The sequence below is a fragment of the Lepisma saccharinum genome, chromosome 17 (assembly GCF_977018435.1).
Source record: "Lepisma saccharinum chromosome 17, izLepSacc3.1, whole genome shotgun sequence".
NCBI lineage: Eukaryota > Metazoa > Arthropoda > Insecta > Zygentoma > Lepismatidae > Lepisma > Lepisma saccharinum.
In genome coordinates this window covers 2662630-2684944 of record NC_139245.1, presented here as the reverse complement: position 1 = coordinate 2684944, position 22315 = coordinate 2662630, and the positions used below count along the sequence as shown (strand labels likewise).

Genomic DNA, 22315 nt, shown 5'->3' with positions numbered 1-22315 from the left:
GAACTAATCTCACGTCCACGTGCTTCCTGACATTCTACATTGTTTTTCCGTAAACAGCATTATTCATGAGTTTAAAATTTTTTTATCTAAATCTGACGTGGCGCGTGTTCTATGATACGTATTTTTTTCAATGTAAGGTTTTAACCACTCGGAATGTTTGAATTTCATTATTCTTCTCACATTTATTACTTGAACTCCCTTCTCAATTAAGAATTGAAGATTTTTGTAATGGAGAACGTATCTCTCTTTCCTATCCAATGTTAACAGAAGCTTACGTTGATTTGAATCAGGCGAACATTTTAGTTCGGGTGCAGGAGGTAGATCTTTGAAGTAATCGTGTAGATGGTCGGGGAATTCGAGGTCCACCTCTATAAACAAGCCAAATTCACAGTCGTTGAAATTATTAATGTTAATGGAAGTGGTATCCACCCATTCGAACCCGCCGTAAGGAAGTTTTTGTATCATAGCATGTCCGTATAAATTATTTGCATCCACATAAAATATGTATTTCGATTGTTCGTTAGGATCGTATTCTTCTGTCATGTGAACGTTATTTGCTTTTGCATGTCTCTGTACGCATTGCACCATTCCACCTCGTATCCCCCTCTCGATAAAATATAACATGTCCACGTCCGGTATCAATTCGAGTTTTATTTTTGTCTGTAACATGGCAGACCACGCTAAGCCCGAGAGACCGTAAAAATATGCAGGATCTAATTTGTAAATATTCGCCGACGTTTTCCTGAATGCTTGAAAAACATCCGCGAGTATTGCCACGTCCAGTTTTAAGTAGGCATCGTGATAATCGCCGAGTGTCCTACATCCTAATTTGTCCCACATCCGTTGCGCGTGTTCGTATTCATCGTCCGTGATTCCTTTCTCTCTGAGTCGACTGTAAAATTCTTTTTGAGGTGGAAGAGTGTCGTCGTTAAATTTAGAATTATCACTAACATATTCGTAAGGATAAATACCTTTACGTCTAATCATTTCTATGTCTACGTTGGGAAAACTAGCTCTCGTTATTCTAAATTGTTCAGCCGAAAGTTTGCTTGCAAGAGCGTCCAAGCTCGCAGATAAAAATCTGTAAGAATCTAAAAATCTCATCTCCACAGTTTCGTTTGTTCCCGGAATCAATACTCGCTTGCTGACACTGATGTACCTTTCTTCATTCTCTGCTAGAATATTTATTTTTTGTCTATCATATCCAAGATTCCGAAATAAGAGATGGAAGTCGTAACCGCTGCCATTATGAAGGTATATGGGGACAAACGTAAGTTTTTGGATCTTTAGATTACACGTGTTACAGATTCCACCGATGTAGTTTCCGGTGAAGTGATTATGGTGAAATACTTTCCGGTTCTCGTCGGTGAAACGTTGATCGCACACCGGACACGTTTCAATGTTATTGTGAGATTGAAGTTCATCGCTGGATAATGGAAGCATTGGTTTCGATTCGCGTAAGAGGCTGCCAATGGTCTCAACCTCTTCAACCATCTTTTCAAAAAAATGTTTGATTACGTCTGGTCCTCGGTAAACATACGGTTCATCTATCCTATCCTGTCGCACGACAACATATCCGAAACTCGAGGCTTCGTGCAACTGATACGGTGTTGTGGAAGAAAGTTCGGGGTCTGGTTCGCAGTACGACAACGGTTTGAGAAAAGACTCAAAATCAGCAATGGTGATTGCGGGATGTTCCAACAATGCCTTATGCATCCTAAATTCTTCGACCTCTTTTGATTTCGGCATCAACATGCGAGTCGGTCTGTTGTCACCGCAATAAATTTTATGTTCGGCAAGTTTATCGATAGCAATCTGACGTCCGGTGTAATTTTGATAATCGGCTCGTTTTTTACCGTTGAATGTGGTTAGACATCTCGGGCAAACTTCGATGTGGTTTGCATACTTGGTAGTTTGACTTCTGACCAAGCGTGATAGTGAACGAATTAGTGTGTAGTGATGAACACTGTCGTTTGAAATTAGAAGAAGATTAATCACACGAGCATCATCATCGTCGACATCGCTTATCCTGACGGGATGCACGACATGTTTATCCAACGTATAGGAATACACGTTAATGATTAAGCGTTTTCCTTCTGCATCTCGTGCTCGTGTTTCGAATTTTGATATATCAGAAATGGTCGTCGGGTATTCGATGCCAGACATTACACTTTCAAACTCGGACTCGTATTGTTTGTAATGTCCAACCCACTGTGGATTATTTTTGCAATAAACAGGATGCAGTGCAGCCAATATACACCAAAGGAAACACTTGTTATCGCTGTTCTGTATATTTAACACAGCCCTCTTGTGTTGAATGTTCGGTGGAAGAGGAACGTAGCTGGAAGCGCGAAGAGGCGAGAATTGGTTCACGTAAACGGTTAACGTGTGAGGACTACCACACAGAGACCATCCCGACCCTTTAGCCTCGAAATCGTCGTGTTTCTTAACCAGCTCATTGGTAACTTTATAATAAAATTCGTCCAAATTATCGACGTCCACCATATGAAGAGCCTGGTTTTTTGTTCGATGATAAAAGACTCTTGTTGTACCATCGACTTTTTCCTATTCGGAAAATAGATCAACGTATACTTTTATGGAATTATTTTCAAATTTATTTTTTAGAATATTTATCACGGATGTTTTCGTTTCACGCAAGAAACTAAGAATGTCGCAGCCTGGTTCCGAAGTAAAAGAGAAATCCTGAATATGACGGTTGAATGCAGATCTAATTGGTTTGCGTTCATTAGATAATTTAACTTGTTTGGAAGTGGAAGCTTCCGTTTCTGGATCATCGATTTTTCTTTTCAATGTTCCTCGTTCGGTCGATGGTTTGCAAATTTTCAGGTGTTTACTTAAATGTGCAATGCTGATCATCTTTCCGCATCGAGCACAAGGCTTAGAAGGTAACGAACGATTAATTCTCGAACCTGTTTCGCTACATCTTGCCCTGTGTACCGATAAATTGTTCCTTGAGATTAGCTTCCCACAAGTAACACATTCAGTTTTATCATTTTTACGATTGAAACTGGTGGTGGATGCCATTATGCTTTCTCCAAAATCACAGAAATCAAAAAAAGTCTAGTATATAGCGATACAATTTTCAGGTATGTTATTTTATATAGAATTTCTTGGGTGTGAATACAAAACTCAAAAATTCAATCTATACTGTAAATAGAATTTCAGGTATGTTATTTTATATAGAATTTCTTGGGTGCGAATACAAAAAAAACTCAAGAATTCAATCTATACTGTGAATATAATTTCCAGGTATGTTATTTTATATAGAATTTTCTCGGGGTTCATACGTCCTCTCTACCCGAGCGTCATGGTCGCAGTGCGGCTCTCGCCACTCCAAGTTCACGTTGAAGGGCGTGAATTCCATACCGGAACGTCCGTTCCACCAGGCACGGAAGTGGATGTTTATCGCGGCAGTACGAATCCCACCGGCTGCACGGAAGCGGAGCTCCACGTGTATTTCTCGCCCGACACGCTCAACGCCATGTGCATCCGCAAGATCATGGCCTTGCGTAAAAAAAATCAAGGAAGTCAAGAATTGCAAGAAGACCTTGCCGCCGGGTAAACTGCTCGAAATGGACGCGAAACAGAACACGGCGAAGTTGATGATGAACAGCATGTACGGTCAGATGTACGAACTGAAAGACATTCACGAAGAAATTCGATCTCACGTGAACCAACCTTACGTTCGAAGGCCGTACGGAAAAACGTTGGGGACTCGTTCGTTTCGAAAAACTCCGCGCTTGCGCGTCTCTCGTTACTTTTCTGTCGAGAACCATCCTGCTGAAATCGCGCGACGTGGTCGAAAATTTCCCCTCGAACCCCAGCGACCGCGCATGATGTACATGGATACGGATTCGCTTTTCATCCTCATGGATAAACGCGATCAGGCTAGCTTGATCGATTACCTGCACGAGCGGTTGGTTCCCGAACTTGCGGGTGAAGGTTGAATTCGTACTGAAAAACTTTTTCGCGTTAACCAAGAAAAAATATGTCGTGCAGCTGGCCGACAGCGACGAGGTGCAATTTAAAGGGCTGAGGACCGCCATAGACGTGCGAGAGAGAAATTTTCTGCTCACGATCTTGAAGAAAGCATGGGGCGAATACTTCGACACGGGATATCGCACCACTGAATCGGTGGAACAGATCGTCACGAGCATCGTGTGGCCCACGGCGAAGGCCTATCTGGAGTTTGTGGAAAGGCACGCGACTCAATTCAACAACATACAGTTCGACATGCCAGATTTCGTCGTAGTGCTCTTTCATACCGGGAGGGACAAGAATCAGGAAAAAAATTCCAGCAAGTTCGACGACTGCAAGATCAAGAACGTTTACCTCAAGAATGGTAGGAACGAAGTGTTCCCGCGCGAGAATTACAACCTCGACATGACCAAAGACGATTACCTCAAACTTTACGAAGCTTACACGGCTTACAAGCGCGTGACCGAGGGAAGCGTGGACGTATACTACACGCCCAGCGAATTCAAAACCCACAGACCGACCCATGTCCGTCATCAATACCACGAAAAGGAAGCAGGTCGTGGTCAACGATCGCACCAACATCAAGATCGTCTGCGAGTTCCACGACGCGCTGCCTGCCGATACGCTATGCAGCGTCATCCTGGTCGCAGAGAAGTCCTTCATCCACGACGTGAAGAACGAGAGGGTCACGGAGCAGTTTTAAAAAATATTCCTAAAAAAAATTGCCACATACTAAAAAAAATCAACACATTTCTTAGGTTATATAAAATATAATGTAAGTTAGTTCGGTGTGCAAATAAAAAAAAATAATAGGTTAAGTTATATCACTGAAGATCGTAAAAAAATCGTAAGATAGGTTAAGTTATATCACGTAAAACCATTAAGGCGAGCCTCACCGAGCCTCACTTCGAGGCGGAACGTGGAGAGAAAGTGAGTTTTTGAGGTTTTGGTGAACCCCAATTAATGACGCTGAACTCTCCATTTGGGTCTACTCTAAAGTAGGTCAAAGCACGTAGAGGCTCTCGTGTAGTTTAGCACGGAAAAAAAATAGGTTAAGTTATATCACGTAAGATCGTGGTATACCTACAAATGCGAGTGGGAAAAGAAGGAAAATTTTACTAAAACAGCGCTAAACGCTAAAACATCGACAAAAAATTGTCAAAATATGTCAAAAAGTGATATTCAATTGATAAAAAAAGAGGCTACAAATGCATACCTACCAAGTGCGAGTGGGAAAAAAGGGAAATTTTACTAAAACATCGCTAAACGCTAAAACATCGACAAAAAATTGTCAAAATATGTCAAAAAGTGATATTCAATTGATAAAAAACAGAGGCTACAAATGCATACCTACAAAGTGTTATTTTGAAACAATACTTTTACACTACTCAGGAGAATGTAATTTTCGGAAACTTATGACTTGCTACATAATCTTAAAACTATACTAAACCCATTTTAATTATCGATTTGCACGAGAAATTCTTACCTTCGTTGACAATAACATTTGAATAGCCATCCCATCGAGCTCCAATGTAAAGCTTAGGGCAACCAAATGACGAACGAAATTATTTAGGGACGCAACGGGGGTGGCGCCGCCACCGGAAAAGTTTGGCAATGAACAGCCCCATTGCTGGGTCTCCGTTATCGCACAACGAGAGGACAACCTTACGTTCAGACGTCAGACGAAGAATGACTACGTTGTTAGGTCTTGACAGTCACCAGAATTTGACCGTCCTCTTTGACACTTGATGCACGACGATACCAGTAATGCTTCTGGACGTCTATGGACATCATAAGGTATGTTAAATTGATTAATAACGAGTGCAGCGAAAGTGAACTTATGATACTATCGTTTTCGCCCAAGTTCCCTTTGTTTTATTGCGATTTCAGCATGCTTCGATGCAATTTAAACATGGTTCTATTTCGATTTACGTGTGTTAACACATACTGCGGAGTTTTAGCGATTACTTAAGATTTTGTTCAATATATGCTTTTGTAGTTAGGTTAGGCAGGCCAATTTTGGTTCTCTTAGCATTAAAATAAAGTCCCTAAATGCATTCTACTAAGGTTCCGATTTACTTCTACATTAATTCCCACATATCTACGATACTTACAGTCGCTTGTCAACGGAAAATACATTGTCCATGGGAAGCGCGCATGCTTTCGTAAGGTAATTTTTTTCAACATAAATAACGTTTCTTCGAAACCGGGCTCATTACTTTAAGAAGGTTCAAATTTCGTGTGACTACGATAATTAGTCTTCCTGCTAGGAGAATTTGAAAAGAAAATCATAAAACATTCGGAACCGTTACCGACAATTCGCCTACTATTTCTTTTGCCGTTGGGTGTACCATTAACTTTCAAATAAAACAAAAAATGGGGAAAAAAGTACATGCTTAAAACTGTTTTCGTCTTATTTGCAGACGTAAAATATTGCTGATGGGCAGTTGTAAAGAAAAGTAAGATTATTAATATTAAAATATATATTTATGTAGAGAAAATATGTAGTCACGGACACTTCTGGATTGTAACAACACCATTGACTTTCAATTAAATCATTACAACCCAGAAGTGACCTTGACTGTACATCGTATTTGAGAGACCAATTTTACATTTTCACATTTGGAACTTCATGGCAGTTTTTTTTCTTTACTACATCTACTATTGCAAAAATGTCCACATAAGCTTGTTCACCGCATCAGGTTCGTCCTGCTGCACAAAATGGTTCCCTCCTTTCACGATTTCAATCTTTAGGTTGTCAGCGTACTTCTTGGCTTTCTCCATCAACCCAAGGTGCAAGAAGTCGTCGTTTTCTCCGAATATATAAAGTCCGGGAACTTTTATTCCTGCCTTCTCATATTTAAATTTTACAGGTGATCGCTTAAATGATGCCCTGTAGTAGTTGATCGGAGGAGTGAGGGCACCTGTAAACAAATAAGAACAAAGTGTTACAATATCACGTCAGAAATGGTATATCGAAGTTATAGTTGACGGCTACACTGCAATCGTGACCTAAATACAGGGCGTTTGATTATACAACTGTCGAAAGTTCGTGCTACGCATCCAAGAAAGAACTTGTAGAGCCAGGAACTCTGAACTAGGTGTTCCGCGGGGAATCAAACACGCTATAGCTATATTATATTAATTGCATATTAAATATTCATATACAAAATTAAGAGTTTCGTAACGTACGGAAATGTAAATATTAAACTTATATAATTATGAATTAAAGATAATCAGTATTTTATTATCCTATAAGTCTGAAATGATTATATAAATAAAGCTATGATCTTTGTTCGAGATTAAAATTTGAGATTTTCCGAGACAGTCCTGACATTGTATCATGTATAGTGGTTTCCCAAAAAGTAGCTATATTCTGAAAATTCTTGAACTTCTGTGACTTTTGTTGCAAAAACGTGTCTTCTAAAGTTAGGCTACAAGTTAGGCGATGTTTTCATTTTCCCCCGCGTCCTTTTAAATCGTTTCTGAAATACCTTAGCCTACCATCTTTGGAATCCAACGCAGTTTCAGTGAATAGCCATAAAAATATGGTGTACAGTCGTGGACACTTCTGCCCTGTAATGATACTACTTGCTTCCAATGGTATCGTTACAACCCAGAAGTCGTACATCGGGTCCAGATTCTTCCCCTCCCCTACAGGTTTCCGGATCTTCACTTATGAAACAGCAACCCTATCCAAGTGTCCATTAATCCATCTCATCATGCATACACAAGTTTATCCTAATATCCAAGTACAGCGTGTTCCGCTTAGAGAGATCGAGAAATAATTGATAATTTGAATAGTGGATTATTAACACACATTCTAACATACCTTGGTGTAGAAACTCTCAGAGTTTAGGAAAATTGTCTATGCAATTGAGTTGCCTTGCAGACATCTAAAACAATTGTTTCTCAACCTATAGGGCGCGACCCACTGGTGGCTCCCGGGAGGGCCTTTGGCGGTGGCGAAGTTGGGCTAGAAAGTTTATTTACTGTGTCTTAAGAGCCTATTACATTCAAATTAATAAGACACATTGTTTCAAGAATTTAAATTTTGCTTGGAAGTATCGAGAAACAAATGCTCACCGTTTAAAAACAGAGAAAGATATTATGATTTTCGTTCTGTAAGATAAAGAAACTCTCAGAGTTTATACTCCAATAGTGAACACACGTGCTTGCGCATGAGTGCCAATGTGTAATGCGGTAAGAATGTGAACGTTTAGATCAATGGTTCTCAACCTTTTTCAATCCGGGACGCACCTTGAGGGATATTACACTTCATGGGACCCACAAGCATGGGCGCCGGCAGAATTACTTCTAGGGGTGTGCACCCAGTTTGTAATCATATTTTTGCTAATATCGAGTACTTTAAGAAGCCCTCTTCGCTTGCTTAAACAAATTACACATACTTCATTCTAGAAAAGTAAATGTGTAATTTAAAAGACTAATTTACTCTAACATCTAAGTAAACACACATGCTGAAATTGAGAGATGCCGGTAAAAAGCAGTGGTAGAGTGCGAATACCAGAAATGCAGAGTTTAGACTACGTACCGGAACACACACGTATTTATGCATGCTTACAAGCTTTCATGAAAGCATCCATCATATCTATCCATGCAATTAGCTACCCATTCATACAAGATTCGGTATCATAATGTGTGTGGATCGTAACATACCTGGTTGTCCAAACGTATACTTGTAGGCTTCAATATCATCGTTGGTAACATTAACCGACTTCTTTTTACCTTTGAGAACAGCTTTGAATATGGAAAAATCATTTCTTCTCACGAATAGCTCCGGAAGCCATGGCAGTTGAAAGAAAAACACATACCTGGGAAGACAAAATAAGGACATTTTAATGAGAAAGCATAGAAAAGTTAGGTAATAGAAGTGGAAGCTACATTTAAACCTCGCTGCGCTTGGAAATTGCAGTTCCGTCGGTGGTCAATAGATGGCGCGGCCGTCTTCTTTTGCTGTTTCCAGCACAAATTGGGGGGAGAGCTCTTTCGGTGACGTTTGAAACCCACGTGACTGTCATTATTGGTCAGATCTCTTGTATCCCAGCAAGGATGTTACCAATGGAAAGTACATAAAGGAAACGGAAAAGCAAGAGCATCCACTTAATGAGTACAAAGAGTGTTTCTTTCTCGTGATGTTAACTTGGTTAAGGGTGTTTCAGGCTGTAAATATGGTGGAATCCATTAAAATATATGTAAATGGAGCACTGACTACTAAAACAAGATATATCAGCATCTAAGAACAATTTTGGGTACTTTTGTTGTGGCCTTACATTTTGATACTAAACGCACGGCCATGAAAATAGGCGGCTGGGCAGAATTGCGCTGGTGCCACGTATGGGAAAAGCAAAGCGAGAGCAGGACAAAAGTCGCTGGTTCCTGCGCACTGTGTTGCAACGTCAACCGGGCTGCGTTGCATAGTTCCAGCGTCAGACCGACCTCTCTCCCTGACCTTTCGAGCAAATACTGTCACTTTGTATCGCATGGATTACAAAGACCAATTCTACAACAAGATCTTCAATTCTTTTAAACCTCCGAACACACGGGGTTGTGCTTCGACGTGGCAACAGCGCGAGCATCTGCCACCCGCCTAATTTCATGGCCGTGCGTGTAGGCATGAATTAGGGTTCTAGAAAGCGAGTTACAATGTTTTGTTCTCAAGCGTGGTTTCTTATGTTAATTTGTTGTTTGTGTACTCATTACGTTGGCTCTGTCATTGAGGTTTTCACCACACGATTTTCCTTTTTGTATTGTGTGTGGAGGGGGCGGGGGGAGTGCACAAGGTTCCCATTGCTTCGTGAGCTATATCCTGTCCCAGCTAACTGTGAAGCAAGGCCCCGCATAGGGTCATAGAAGCGAGGGAAATCTATTGGTCAGAACGAAGCAGTAGACGCTGATGTGCAGGCTGGTAACTTCAGTCGCTTTCGTCCCCCTCTCCACGCATTTCCGTTCCTCTCACGTGTTCATTGGTGGAGCCCGTCTCGCGTCACTACTTGCGCAGAGACTTGCTATCGTTTGCCTGCTCCACAGTTAGCTGGGACGGAGTGTATGTGTCGAGTTCGCCAGAACGAAAGGAAAATATTAAAGAAAAAAAAGAGTTCCTCACGTTGTGATGGTTGGAGGAGGAAGTACAACCATTTAATGTTTAGTCTAATAAATTATTTAACATTTTGTTACGAATCTGATAATAAGTTGGGTATATGCCGCCAGCTTCACAAAAGTTAGATGTGGTTTCAGTGTCACCGTCAAAAGTTTGATTGTCAAAGTTTGATATGTAATGTGCCTCCACTGGGAATCCAACCCGGTGCTACTGTATCACAAGGTGACAGAGTTACGAATTTCGAATATTAGAGAGAACACGTTATTTGCTATATGAACAAGTTTACACATGGGAAATATTTGTGTATCAAATATAACAATTACTTTGTTATGGGAGATAGATAAACTCATCCTTGACAAATGAAAATTCACTTTTGTTGGCAGCAATACTAGTGGACTAGGGAGATTACCCGTTAATTTCGACTCCGTATTTCAAATAATGCAGAGTTAAAATGGATGCTACGTTATTCGCATTCATAACTTCTAAAAGGCATTTTGTCTTACCATGACATGAAGAACTGGTCCAATGTCTCTCGCACAAGTTCCATGTAAGCTGCTGGGTGCGGTGCGTCCATTATGACGTATTTCTCCACCATGTCCTGGTGCTTAGTCACGAAATCCCACGCCAGAGCTCCGCCCCAGTCGTGAGCAACCAAGATGCATTTGTCCCTGCCTGGAAGTAACCAGTATTGAAAAAACAAGGATCATTACAGACACTTTTAGCAGGCATTTCACACACAAGGCAGAGGACTGATGTTAGAAACTTTAAGATGTAGGCTTTCACGGTGTTCATTGTTGTTAATGTGTATTGTTTTTAAGTTTAACTGTAACAATTACATCGACGATTGCATGACTCTTTAGTCCTAAGTGAAAGTACAGTAAAACCTCGTTAATCCGGAGCCCGATAAGCCGGACTTCGATTAATCCGGACAGGCAAGGGGGGGGGGGGAAGCAGAATGCAAGGTTTTAAATGTGGCTAGAAGTCAACAACAGAACTTCACAAAGAAAAGGAAGTCAACCACTGATGAAATTGTGTTTCCCGCAGACTTTGTACTGTACTGTATAGTGTATTTAGGCCTATGCCCTTTAAATACCAATACACCATAATAAACAAACGTGTTTTGTTGCTATAAACGGAGTTTTAATGCACTTTCTACTGTTCTTTTAGGTTATTTCAGTTAATCCGGATTTTCATTAAACCGGTCAACTTATCCCCTGTTCATTTGTCTCCATTTTACTGCATTTTTATCAAATATTTTACTAAAATACTGTGTTGTATATTGTTAATTTGGAAGTGATTTTTAAGGTTAACTGTGAGGGACAGGTATCGTCAATATGAATAAAGCTTTTGAAATGTATTTTAATTGTTTTTATCCCGTTGCTTCGGTAGTTTAAACAATCTTGTAATTTATGAAACATCAAGCTTTTATTTCCAGAGCGCAAATTATTTTTAGGTAATTTCTTAAGAATTTTAAGGTCTTTTTTGACATTTCTTAGGTCATCAACTTCCGATGCCCCTTCCAGAAAAATAATTCTGGATCCGCCTACAGATGTATCCCCCCCCCAGAAAAGTAGATCGTAATTGGATATTATGATACCAGGATTCTACACTCACGTTCCCGTGTCTGTTATCTTTCCTAAATAAGTTTTGTCACGTTTCGTAATATCCTTGAAGATTTTCTTCCACCAAGGTTAAACATAAATAACGCACCTCTCTTCTTTGGTTGGTTGATTCTCACTATTCCATGTGAACCAAAATTTGACTTACGTAACGGTCGGCAAGGGAAATATATAATTAACAGGAAGCTGTTTAACTCCAGTGTATGAGAATTGTGTGGGTTTTATTTTGAATAGGCACAGTTATAAACGGCAAAAATTAAAAAATATATTTACTTCCATGGTTTCGTATTTCGAATCCGTACAGAAGAAATATTTAAAGTTTCAAATTAGAACTTATTCAAGTATAAATAGACAACATTAATACGTTGAAGTTTTGGTTATAGGAAAACATTGCATTTCAAAATGCAGATATCAATTCACCCTCATGACAATGGACTAGCCAACCTCCGTGTGGTACTGGCTCAAACTCTGGTCAAGGGTGGTTCAACCATTAATTTCATCAGCTCATCCTCATCGCCGCGATGAACTCAAGGGATAGAAAAAAGCAACGTTAACCCTCAAACACAGTCGTGACGTCCTCGGTATATAAATAAAACACCACAGAAGCAGATAATGCAACCTTTCCCTTCACGCTTTCACAGCACACTGAAGTTGAGGAAGGTATTGAAAGAAAGGTAGCCTCAAGATCAAAACTAATGACGGGGTAGCAAGCAAAAGGAACGCTCCGGTCCGTGGGACGTCACAACTGTAGTTGAGGGTTAAAATACCGACAATGGTAGAAAGAAAATAAAGACAATTGCCTAATCACAGTGGATACATACTTTCAGTTTCAAGATGGTAGACTGTTGACCCACAAAGCGTTGAAAAATACAGAGACCAAAGTACGAAATCAGGACTGAAATATTTTATTAGCGAAAAATTAAATGTTTCGTGGCTTTACACAACATTTATAGCATGTAATTAATAGTACGTGAAAAAACATGAAAGTGCTGAAATTCCGCTCGTGATTAGAGTAGAATTATCTTCTATTTGTTATTTTACTTACCTAGTCCTTGGACAAACTGTTTCAAATCTTCTATGAGATGGTACTTCATATACTTCTCAACACCCTCTGGTTTGTCAGAATCTCCATATCCACGCAAATCCAGGGCGACAACCCTTCAAAATTAATAAAAAACATATTTTTCATTTAGATCACATGTGGAATTTTACTACGTACATTATTATCACATCGTAATATTAAAATATAATCTATTTAGAAAGAGGCCCTCGTTGTAATGTATAGTAGCATATTTAGTTTCTTTCGTCCCTCCCCGATGGCGCAGCGGTAGCGTCGTCGCCTTGCAATCAAGGGATCCCGGGTTCGATATCCGGTGGAGGCATATAGTAGTTCGGATCCCAACTGTAGGTCCAGTCCCGATTAGCCTTACTGTGCATAAAGTGGAACTAAAACACCCAATCAATCAAAGTCTCTCTTGTTTTTTGGAATGAAAATTTCAGTGCTTATGAAATAGTATAAATTCCTGTTGCCACTTGTCAAATGTGTGAAACTAAGCGATGAATGTAAAAATTGTTAATAGAAAAGTTGTTTATTTTTGTAAGAGGAATAAAAATATTAAACAAAAAATTGTTTCAATTTAAAAAATCTGACTGACTCTCTTTCCCCCATACAGCCAATTAAGTTTTATTTGAAACATTTATTTCGAAAACGCTTGGTTTGTAAGATATTTCGAGTTATCAACTTAAATAGTCCACCCTGTATATACGTACACACCCAATATAAAAAAATAACAATTTAAATTATGGCGATTATCTCCCAAATATATATATATATATATATATATATATATATATATATATATATATATATATATATATATATATATATATATATATACCTGTATATATATATATACCAGGTGGTTATAATTAAAGTGACGGTGTTCAGAGTGGTACAGCATGGGCTGTAATGAGAGTAGCAGTCTGAAACTTCGTAGATATGCTAATGAAGCAATGCGCTCGCGAATTATGAAAAAAAAAAAAAAAAAAAGTTCCAATTCTCGCCACTAGGGTAAAAAATGGCGCTGTAAGAAGTCAAAACGTGGAATTTTCCGTAACTCTGACGTCAAAGTCGGTGACATTGCCTAACCATTGTGTGAGCTCCCTGGTTGTTGTTGGTGACGCTTGTTGCTTTTTCCTTTAGTAATGTTCATGTAATTCGAATAGTGAAATTGTAGCGATATTTTAATAAAAGGAGTATTGTTTTCTGCGATTTATAGTGTTTTTCCTGTAACTATACCAAGTTTTGACTGCTTACAGCGCCATTTTTTACCCTGGTGGCGAGAATTGGAACTAATTATTTCTTTGCATATTTCGCGAGCGCATTGCTTCATTAGCATATCTACGAAGTTTCAGACTGCTACTCTCATTACAGCCCGTGCTGTACCACTCTGAACACCGTCACTTTAATTATAACCACCTGGTATTTATTTATTTTAAAACGGCCATTCATTCCATGTCTGCATCTTAAACTTTCTAATAATATTAATGTCATGGACGTCCTTGGGCTTGTAATCGACAGGTTGAGTTAGTTCCTTGCCAATTGTTCAATGAATATAAAGCGAATGAAAAGTTGAAAATTTAAGAATACAGGACAATTTTCAACACTGTCGAAACATTATACATGCAAGTAGGGATACAGGGTCTTTTAAGGTATTACGTGAATGATTAGACGTACAGTGGCTGCCTAAGTATTACCAAGCAAACTGTACATCGTTTGTTCAGGCACACTCTTTTTACCCAATAATAGCTTCAACAATTGAAAAAAAATAACGAGAGACACACTACTGGTAACTTCTGCACTGATTTAAGTAAAAGTTCAGTCATTAAATACACGTAGGGTACAAGAGAAAAATTGATGAAAATACTCGTGGACAATTTGCCGAGTAACACTTGTGCATCACACTGTACATTTATGCACATTTAGGAAACTAATTGCATAATTATAATTATAATAGTCTTATTCTTCAAAATTGGATGTCAGGTTCCAGGTTCTGATTCAAAGAAAAGGAATATGAAGTTGTTGTTGTTATTATTATTATTATTATTATTATTATTAGTGGAGATTGGATAGAAAGGCATTTTGAAGAGTTCATTTACTTACCAAAATTCTTTAGAAAATTCTTTTAATTGGTGTCGCCATGAATACCAAAACTCTGGAAATCCATGAACAAACAACATCAAAGGCTTGCTTTTGTCTCCATTTTCAACATAGTGAAGCTTCACGTCCTGCAAACACAAGGCATACCAATTACATTATTAGATATTGCAGGAGCTTAAAATAAGTAGGTATACATTTTCCATGGTTCAAAATGATTAAGTTATTCAACAAATTACAATAAATACCGTAAACCTTATTTATTTCGGTTATTCTGTTAGTCAAATATGTTATGCGAAAGTATAAAATGACCTAAGAGTTGAAAGGGGCATCTCTTCTTCCTTTCTGTTTACACCACTGCTATCTCTCTCTCTCTCTCTCTCTCTCTCTCTCTCTGACACTCACTTGTAGTCAAATAACACTGACAAACTTCCACGACGTGCGAGAAGCGAAGTATCGAAAAGAAGAGGAAATAAGAAAAATACCCAAGAAAGGTAATTTTAGCCAAGCTTATGCAAAAGAGGCACTAACTTTCAATGTAGGAATTTACAGCCACATGCCACGTCCTCTCACGTGAGCATCTACCAGCTTAGCACAGGGTAGAAACGATGAGATACCTCTGGGTACAGATCAGGGTGACTAACACTACGAATATATGGAAAGAAACAATAGATTTAACCCACTACGGAGGGTACAATTTGTAATATATTCTTGAATAATCATGTACAAATATTAGATAACTTTGGAAATCTTTTTATACAATATTTTTCTTCTATTTTTATTTCTTATTAATTGTACCCAATCTTCTTTGGGCTTCTTCTTCTTGTAATCGCTGAGGCTTCTTCTTCTTATAATGAATAAGGCTTCTTCTTCTTGTAATTAATAAGGCATCTTCTTCTTATAACTACTAAGGCTTCTTCTTCTTATAATTAATAAGGCATCTTCTTCTTATAACTACTAAGGCTTCATCTTCTTGTAATTACTAATTCTTCTTCTTATAATTACTAATGCTGCTGCTTCTTGTAATTATTACATATTGTGTATTTTTCCTTCTTTCTTTTCTATATCGATCTTATTCAAATTGACGTAAATATTAATCGATCAGACAGACAAACAAACAAAGAGGAAGGGATTAGTTAAAGATCGCCGCCTGGCCGGCGCTAACCTTAACTTGGAGCTGCAATAGATGCGCCTACCAAAAGTGCTTGGGTGCTGCCGTGAGATGGCGCTACACCTGGGACAAAACAACCGAAAAAGACACAGAATCGCAATTACAATTCGACTTCTTTACTTTTATATAATGATCACTTATGCTATTACTGAATATTAATCACCCTTTCCACCTTATTTGTATTCTGTTATTGTATTAAGTTCATTTATTTATTTCATTATAATTAGTATTAATATCTACAATCATTATTTCACCACATCAGCGCTTTCCTTTTTCTCTATTTACAATTGTATAAGTTTTCTTGGGTGCTGCCATCTCTGGCCCACTTTCTAAGCTGCTTTATGTATCATCAAATATAAACGTCGTTCTTTTTGCATGCTGCCATCTATGATCCTATACCTCAAAGAACAACAATGCAGTTTGTGTACGTGACACACAATATAAAGGCGCTTGAACCCCCTTGGATCAAGGAACATTGCCTGCTTATCCAACCTCTTTCCTTTTTACTTGTAACTGTCTCTTTTTCCTTGTATCTTCTTTCTATATTTTCTCAGCTTCACTACCTATTTTTTTGTCTTTACTTCCCTTCTTCTTGGTCATTTATTTTTCTAGATTTTCCCTCTCATATTCCTTCTCTCTCTCTTATTTGCTGCCTTTCTTCTAAATTTATCTTTTCTTTTTCTTTCTCTAGCTTCTTTATTCCCCCCTTCTCTCTCTCTCTTCTATATTTCTTTTCTCTTTCGTTCCTGTATATCTTTCTCTCTACTTTTAGTTTCCCTATTTGTCTCTGTTTTTCCCTGGCTTCTTCGTCTCTCTCTCTCTCTCTCTTTTTTTTCTCCGTGTCTTTCTCTCTTCTCTTTCTTGCTTCTCTATCTCTCGTTTTTTTCTCTACAATTCGCTTCCTATTTCTCATTCTCCCTCTCCCCCTTCTCTCTCTACCCGCTCGTGTGTGTTGTCTCTATTACTCTTTCTTTATCTGTCTTTCACTTATATTTCCCTTCTTCTCTCTTTCTCTCTCTCTGTGGCTTCATTAATTTTCTTCCTTGCATTTTCTATAGCTTCCATCATGTCTCTTTGCTCCCTGATGGCACAGTGGTAGCGTCGTCGCCTTGTATTGAATTGAATTGAATTGAATTTTATTTCTTCCGTTGACCCTTGATTAAAAGGGCATGGAAAACGTCAAGATATATAATGAAATAATAATTAGTTTAGTACATCATAACAGAAAATCAGAAACCAAAGTAAAAATTGAAAAATACACTTCATTACACTATAATAAAAGAAATTTATTGCGGTTGGAAACTTTGACAAGGTTTGTGTAATATTGTGGTAATATTAACAGTTGTTAATTCAGTGAGTACTGTTTTTAAAGAGAGAATTTTGTGACTGGAATTGAGTTAAACCCATACACTTATTTAAGTTGAAGTTTAAAACTACGGTAAAAGGAAATATACTCATTAATGTGATTTGCGTAAGGCAGTTCTTGTTAACGTCATGGCGGATGCCATAGGTTATATGGAACTTAATAATCAAGTAGAAATTATAACGAACTTGGTAGAAGACAATGAAATTGTTATAGAAGATAACATTATAGAAGAAACATCTAGAAAACAAGCTAAAAGAGTCAGATCTCCTGAAGATGATCAAGTTCCAGCAAAAGCGGTAAGAATGGACAGGTTAGATAATAGAGATAAAGTAAACAAGTTTGGAGAAGGTCGAAGAGAAAATAATGTAGACAAGTGTAAAATGTATTATGATACACATAATGGGCCATATTTAGTAATAATGACTAGTACAAAAGGTGCAGAAAAGAAATTTAACTCTATGAAAATAGGAAATGAATTGCGAAAGAAAGATATAAGGGTCAGATATATCCAACCAAGTGGTTTATATAGAGCAAAGATTTATTTTTATACCAGGAATGAAGCTAACAATTTCATGAAAAATATGCATTTTCATAAAGAAAATAATATTGATGTGTTCATCCCAGAATCCTTATTGATGAGGGAAGGATTGATATATGGTGTGCCCACTGAATTTGAAGAGGAGGAAATTAAGGAAAGTATTGAAGACCCGACCGTAATATCAGTGGAAAGAATGAAAAAGAGAATTCGAAAAGATGATGGTTCATATTATTTTGTTCCTACTAAGCTAATATCAATCACGTTTAGATCTCAAGAAATGCCTAAACAGATTATAGTGGTTAGTCACATTTTCGATGTTACTCCTAAAGTTAGAAATGTGATGCAATGTAAGAAATGTTACAGATTTGCACATTCAGCAGCCATATGCAAGGATAAAGCTAAGTGTGCTAGATGTGGAAGAGAGGAACATGAAAATTGTATTGAAACTCCGAAGTGTTTAAATTGCGGAGGAGAACATGTTGCTACTGATAAGTCATGTGTAAAATGGGAAATGGAAAGAGAAATCATGAGAGTTATGGCATATGATAATTTATCCCGGCAAGAAGCACGAGAGGAAATAATAACAGGTAATGTTCCAAGCAATTATGTTGTTCAAGGCAACTCATATGCTGATCAAATAAAAAACCATATAAACAAAAGTCAAGTAAGTGAAATTAACACAAGAAAGACTGGTGTTGTAGGAAATAGCATAACAATACAAAACAGATTTGAAACCTTAAGTGATTGGGGTGAAAGAAAATCAGATACATACTTGGAAAATGTTTCATGGAAAAGGGTTCCTCCAGAAGATCATAGAGACTATTCCAAATTTGAAAATAAATTTGGAAAACATTTCAGTCTATATACCTATTCACAAACAAAGAATTATAATGGAAATTCTCAAGGAGAATCAAGTAAAGGTTCTCTAAAGAAATTACAAAGTAATCAAAAACAATTAAATGGAAAGTCTACAGGAACTGTAATTAAGATAAGGAAAAATGAGGAAGATGTGGATAGTACAAACAGAAGCATGCAGGAGGTGAGCACCGGAATCTACAACAATGAAGAACAGAAAAAAATCGTGTACTTTCCTCACATAACATCTCAGAAGGATCTTATGTATAATTTGTTACAATTAATGGCGAAACTTATGGCGACATTAACTAAAAATTCTGACTTATTAAGCATAAAAGAAATACTAACAGAATGCTCACAAATAAGTGGCCAGGTGCAGAAAATTATTGAGGATTTGGAAATTTTTGGAGAGACACCTTAGGGTGTGGTAGAAAAAATAATGGAAAACATTCGTGGGGGTACACTGGAATGTAAGATGACTGAAAGCAAGAAAGCAAAATCTGGTGAAATTAATAGATGAATATAGACCTGAACTTTTATGTTTATCGGAAATCTCTGTGAACCCATCAAACATAGATTATTTTAAAGTAAATCATTATAACACAATTTATGAAAAGATTATAGATGATAGTAAAGGAGTTGCAATTATGATTCATGAAAGCATTCCATTTGAACCTATATCTTTTGATTATACATTGTCTATATACGACACATACAAAATTGAAGTCAGCTTTTATCAGAGGATAGCTAATTTCAATAGAATGAGACTTTGGTTTACAAAAGTTCAAATTTCACGGAATGTGATAGTATTACTAAATCGTATTAGGTCAGGACATACAACTACTAAAAGTCATTTACAAGAGTTCCGGATTGTACAAAACCCAAACTGTACATGTGGTAACAAGGAAGATATACATCATATCATATTTGAGTGTAATAGATACACAGAAGAAAGAGAGACATTCTATAAAACTCTTATAAACTGTGAAATTCCTTTTCCTCAGTGTTTGGAATCTTTGATTTGTGAACCTAACCTTACAGTTGGATATATATTGTTATCATTTTTTAGAAAATGTGGCTTAACTATTTAGTAGAAAAAAAAAATTGTTGATAGTATCTTTTAATAATAATGTACTAAAAAATGTAAGTTTATGTACAGTACATATATAGATATGGGAAAAACTGCTTAGCGGTAATCCCAAGTAAAATGTAAATAAATAAACTATAATAAAAATAAAAACACATTATCATTGTTGCATGATTGAAATAAGAATACAATTAAAATACATATTGTTTAGTACATTGGAATTGTATTGTCTTGTTCCATGAATTCTTTGATACTGTAGAGAGCTCTCTCTGTCAAATAGTTTTTTTATTGTTTGTATTTGTTTATTTTTTGGAGATATCAGTTTTATGTCATGAAGCAGCTGGTTGTAGAATATTTTCCCGGAAGTTTATGAAGGTAGCTATGTAAGAAATACTCGAAATATTGTAGTATGTTCATAAATAAACGTTCATTCATGTAGTTTCACGTACACGCACACGCATTTCTTTTGTTAAATGAAAACGTTATTACCCTTATTCTCACCTATTAAAAGGTGTCGGTACGGCATACTGTTGCGTGGTACCACCAGTGGCGGCCATTGGGCTCCAAAACTGGAGGGCAAGGACAGTTCCCTTGGTAGATAATATTTAGCATAGTGTTGGGCCAAAAGTGGCAAAAAGTGGGAGGCAACTACCCCCCCCCCCCCATCCCATGATCGCCGCCGCTACGTGTACTATTTTTCATTTAAAATCTGAATTCTCAGACTAAATTGCCTGACTGAATCGTAATTCTCCATTCAGCGCATTGAACAGATAAGAACAAAGTGACTACTTGAAAGTTCATAGGAAATTTCTAGATTAACTCACGTGCTCTTTGCATAGTCATGTCAAAACTGCACTTCGGCATGTTCGGATGAAAAACACGTGTCCCTCTTAGAAAAATAATAGATTAGTCTATTGACTTTGGTTTCATTTTCTGATAATAGCTTGCGAAATATGAACGAACTATGACTGTCCAGAAATCTATGTTATAGATAAATTATATTGGTGCCTCATGCACTACGTCCCCAATTGAAAGACAACGACGTATATTGTGCATAACTCACTAATAGCACAACAAAGAGTCAATATAATTGTTAATTAAAGAGGATGTAGACCATTTGTAAACTTCTCCTTGTGATCATGTGATGTCGTATAAGTCACCAGTGATTGCATGTATGATCATTCGTACATATCTTTGAAAATAAGTGGTTTAGGGGGTGGGGGGCTTCTCACACATCTATGGGAGAATTCACACCGAAGAGACACGCGACATGCTGCAAGAGACACGTGTCGCTTGCAAGCGAACACTCAGTAATCAATCGAACCGCAGAAACACTGCAAGCTGCACGTGTCGCATGTCGCTTACGTGCCTCTCGGACTGTGCAGTTTTCTCAATACCCTGCATCGTGTCGCCTGAGTTTGTTGTTCGCGAATGTGCAGTGAATACATCACCCCAACGAGCTATTTTCAGAGAGGCCTTATAACATGTTTGAACCTCTAATTTGTTGATATAATAAAGTATCGATATGTACAATGTTTTAAGATTTTAACACAACGTTCTTTAGGCTTTATCAAGTTTTTGATGCAGTTATCGGCTGTGATTTGCCTTCAACATCGTGTAAAGAGGACGTGTTTTGACCATTTAGGGCGTAGTGTCGCTTGCCGCGTGCAGCTTGTCTCTTTGGTGTGAAACTCTCGTGTCGCTTGTTGCGTGTCTGTTCGGTGTGAATTCTCCCTTAGGGAGCCACGAAGCGACATATGTCGTTGAGGATATCACTAATCGAACGCAGATTTGCGGGGCCTGTCATTCCGCTACCGTGTGAAACGTTGCTGTTGACTGACTCGTTCTCAAGCGACACCAGTCGCTTGTTGCTTCAGTAAGAAATCTCCCTAAAGTGGCACGCGACTCATGCCGCTTGACGGCAGGGTTGTTCAAGGTCCAGGAATTTAAAATGGTTCCGGTCCTGGTGCGGAACCCAATAAAACCCCATTAGAATTATGGGTTCCTGACCTTTTAACAGCCCTGCTTGACGCTTCGATGTGAAATCTCCCTAGCACTAAAATATCACATGCAATATAAAGAAATTCACCTTTAGCAAGAAATCTTACCTTTAATTGAAGATATGAGTGCTGGCCAAGTAACGGATCCGTTAGACAAGAAGGTGGATTCGCACGATGTTTCGTTGACCATTTCACTCTCGAAGGATGGCGGATTGCGTCCCAGAATGCTTTGCAAACTACGAGAAACCCGTAGAAATAAGGTAGCGCGAGCGCCAGCAAAGAGAACAACATTTGCCTCACGAAAGCCATTCTGCTTGTGTTAACACGTTTCGATAGACAGAGGAAGCATGCTGCAACCTTAGTCTTATCTATAGAAGAGCTGGCTCATGATTGTGCAGCCGTTTT

At 38.0% G+C, this 22315-nt stretch overlaps 1 protein-coding gene across 1 annotated transcript; it reads right to left on the bottom strand.

The window, feature by feature from the left end:
- Window positions 1-6652: 6652 nt before the first annotated feature.
- On the bottom strand, window positions 6653-22315 carry LOC146001148 (epoxide hydrolase 4-like). The gene is made up of 6 exons (XM_083138440.1): window positions 22019-22315; window positions 14900-15024; window positions 12782-12894; window positions 10621-10789; window positions 8677-8831; window positions 6653-6923 (listed from the first exon to the last, which is right to left on the bottom strand). Exons 1-6 carry the CDS (start codon window positions 22217-22219, stop codon window positions 6661-6663), a joined length of 1026 nt encoding a protein of 341 aa, XP_082994566.1. The 5' UTR covers window positions 22220-22315; the 3' UTR covers window positions 6653-6660.

Coding starts and splice junctions, on each gene's coding strand:
- LOC146001148 (XM_083138440.1), bottom strand. CDS start 22,219: ATGGCTTTCGTGAGGCAAATGTTGTTCTCTTTGCTGGCGCTCGCGCTA. Junction 12,895..14,899: donor GAATTTTCTAAAGAATTTTG/GTAAGTAAATGA, acceptor TTAATTTTGAAG/GGTTGTCGCCCTGGATTTGC. Junction 6,924..8,676: donor GTATACGTTTGGACAACCAG/GTATGTTACGAT, acceptor ATTTGTTTACAG/GTGCCCTCACTCCTCCGATC.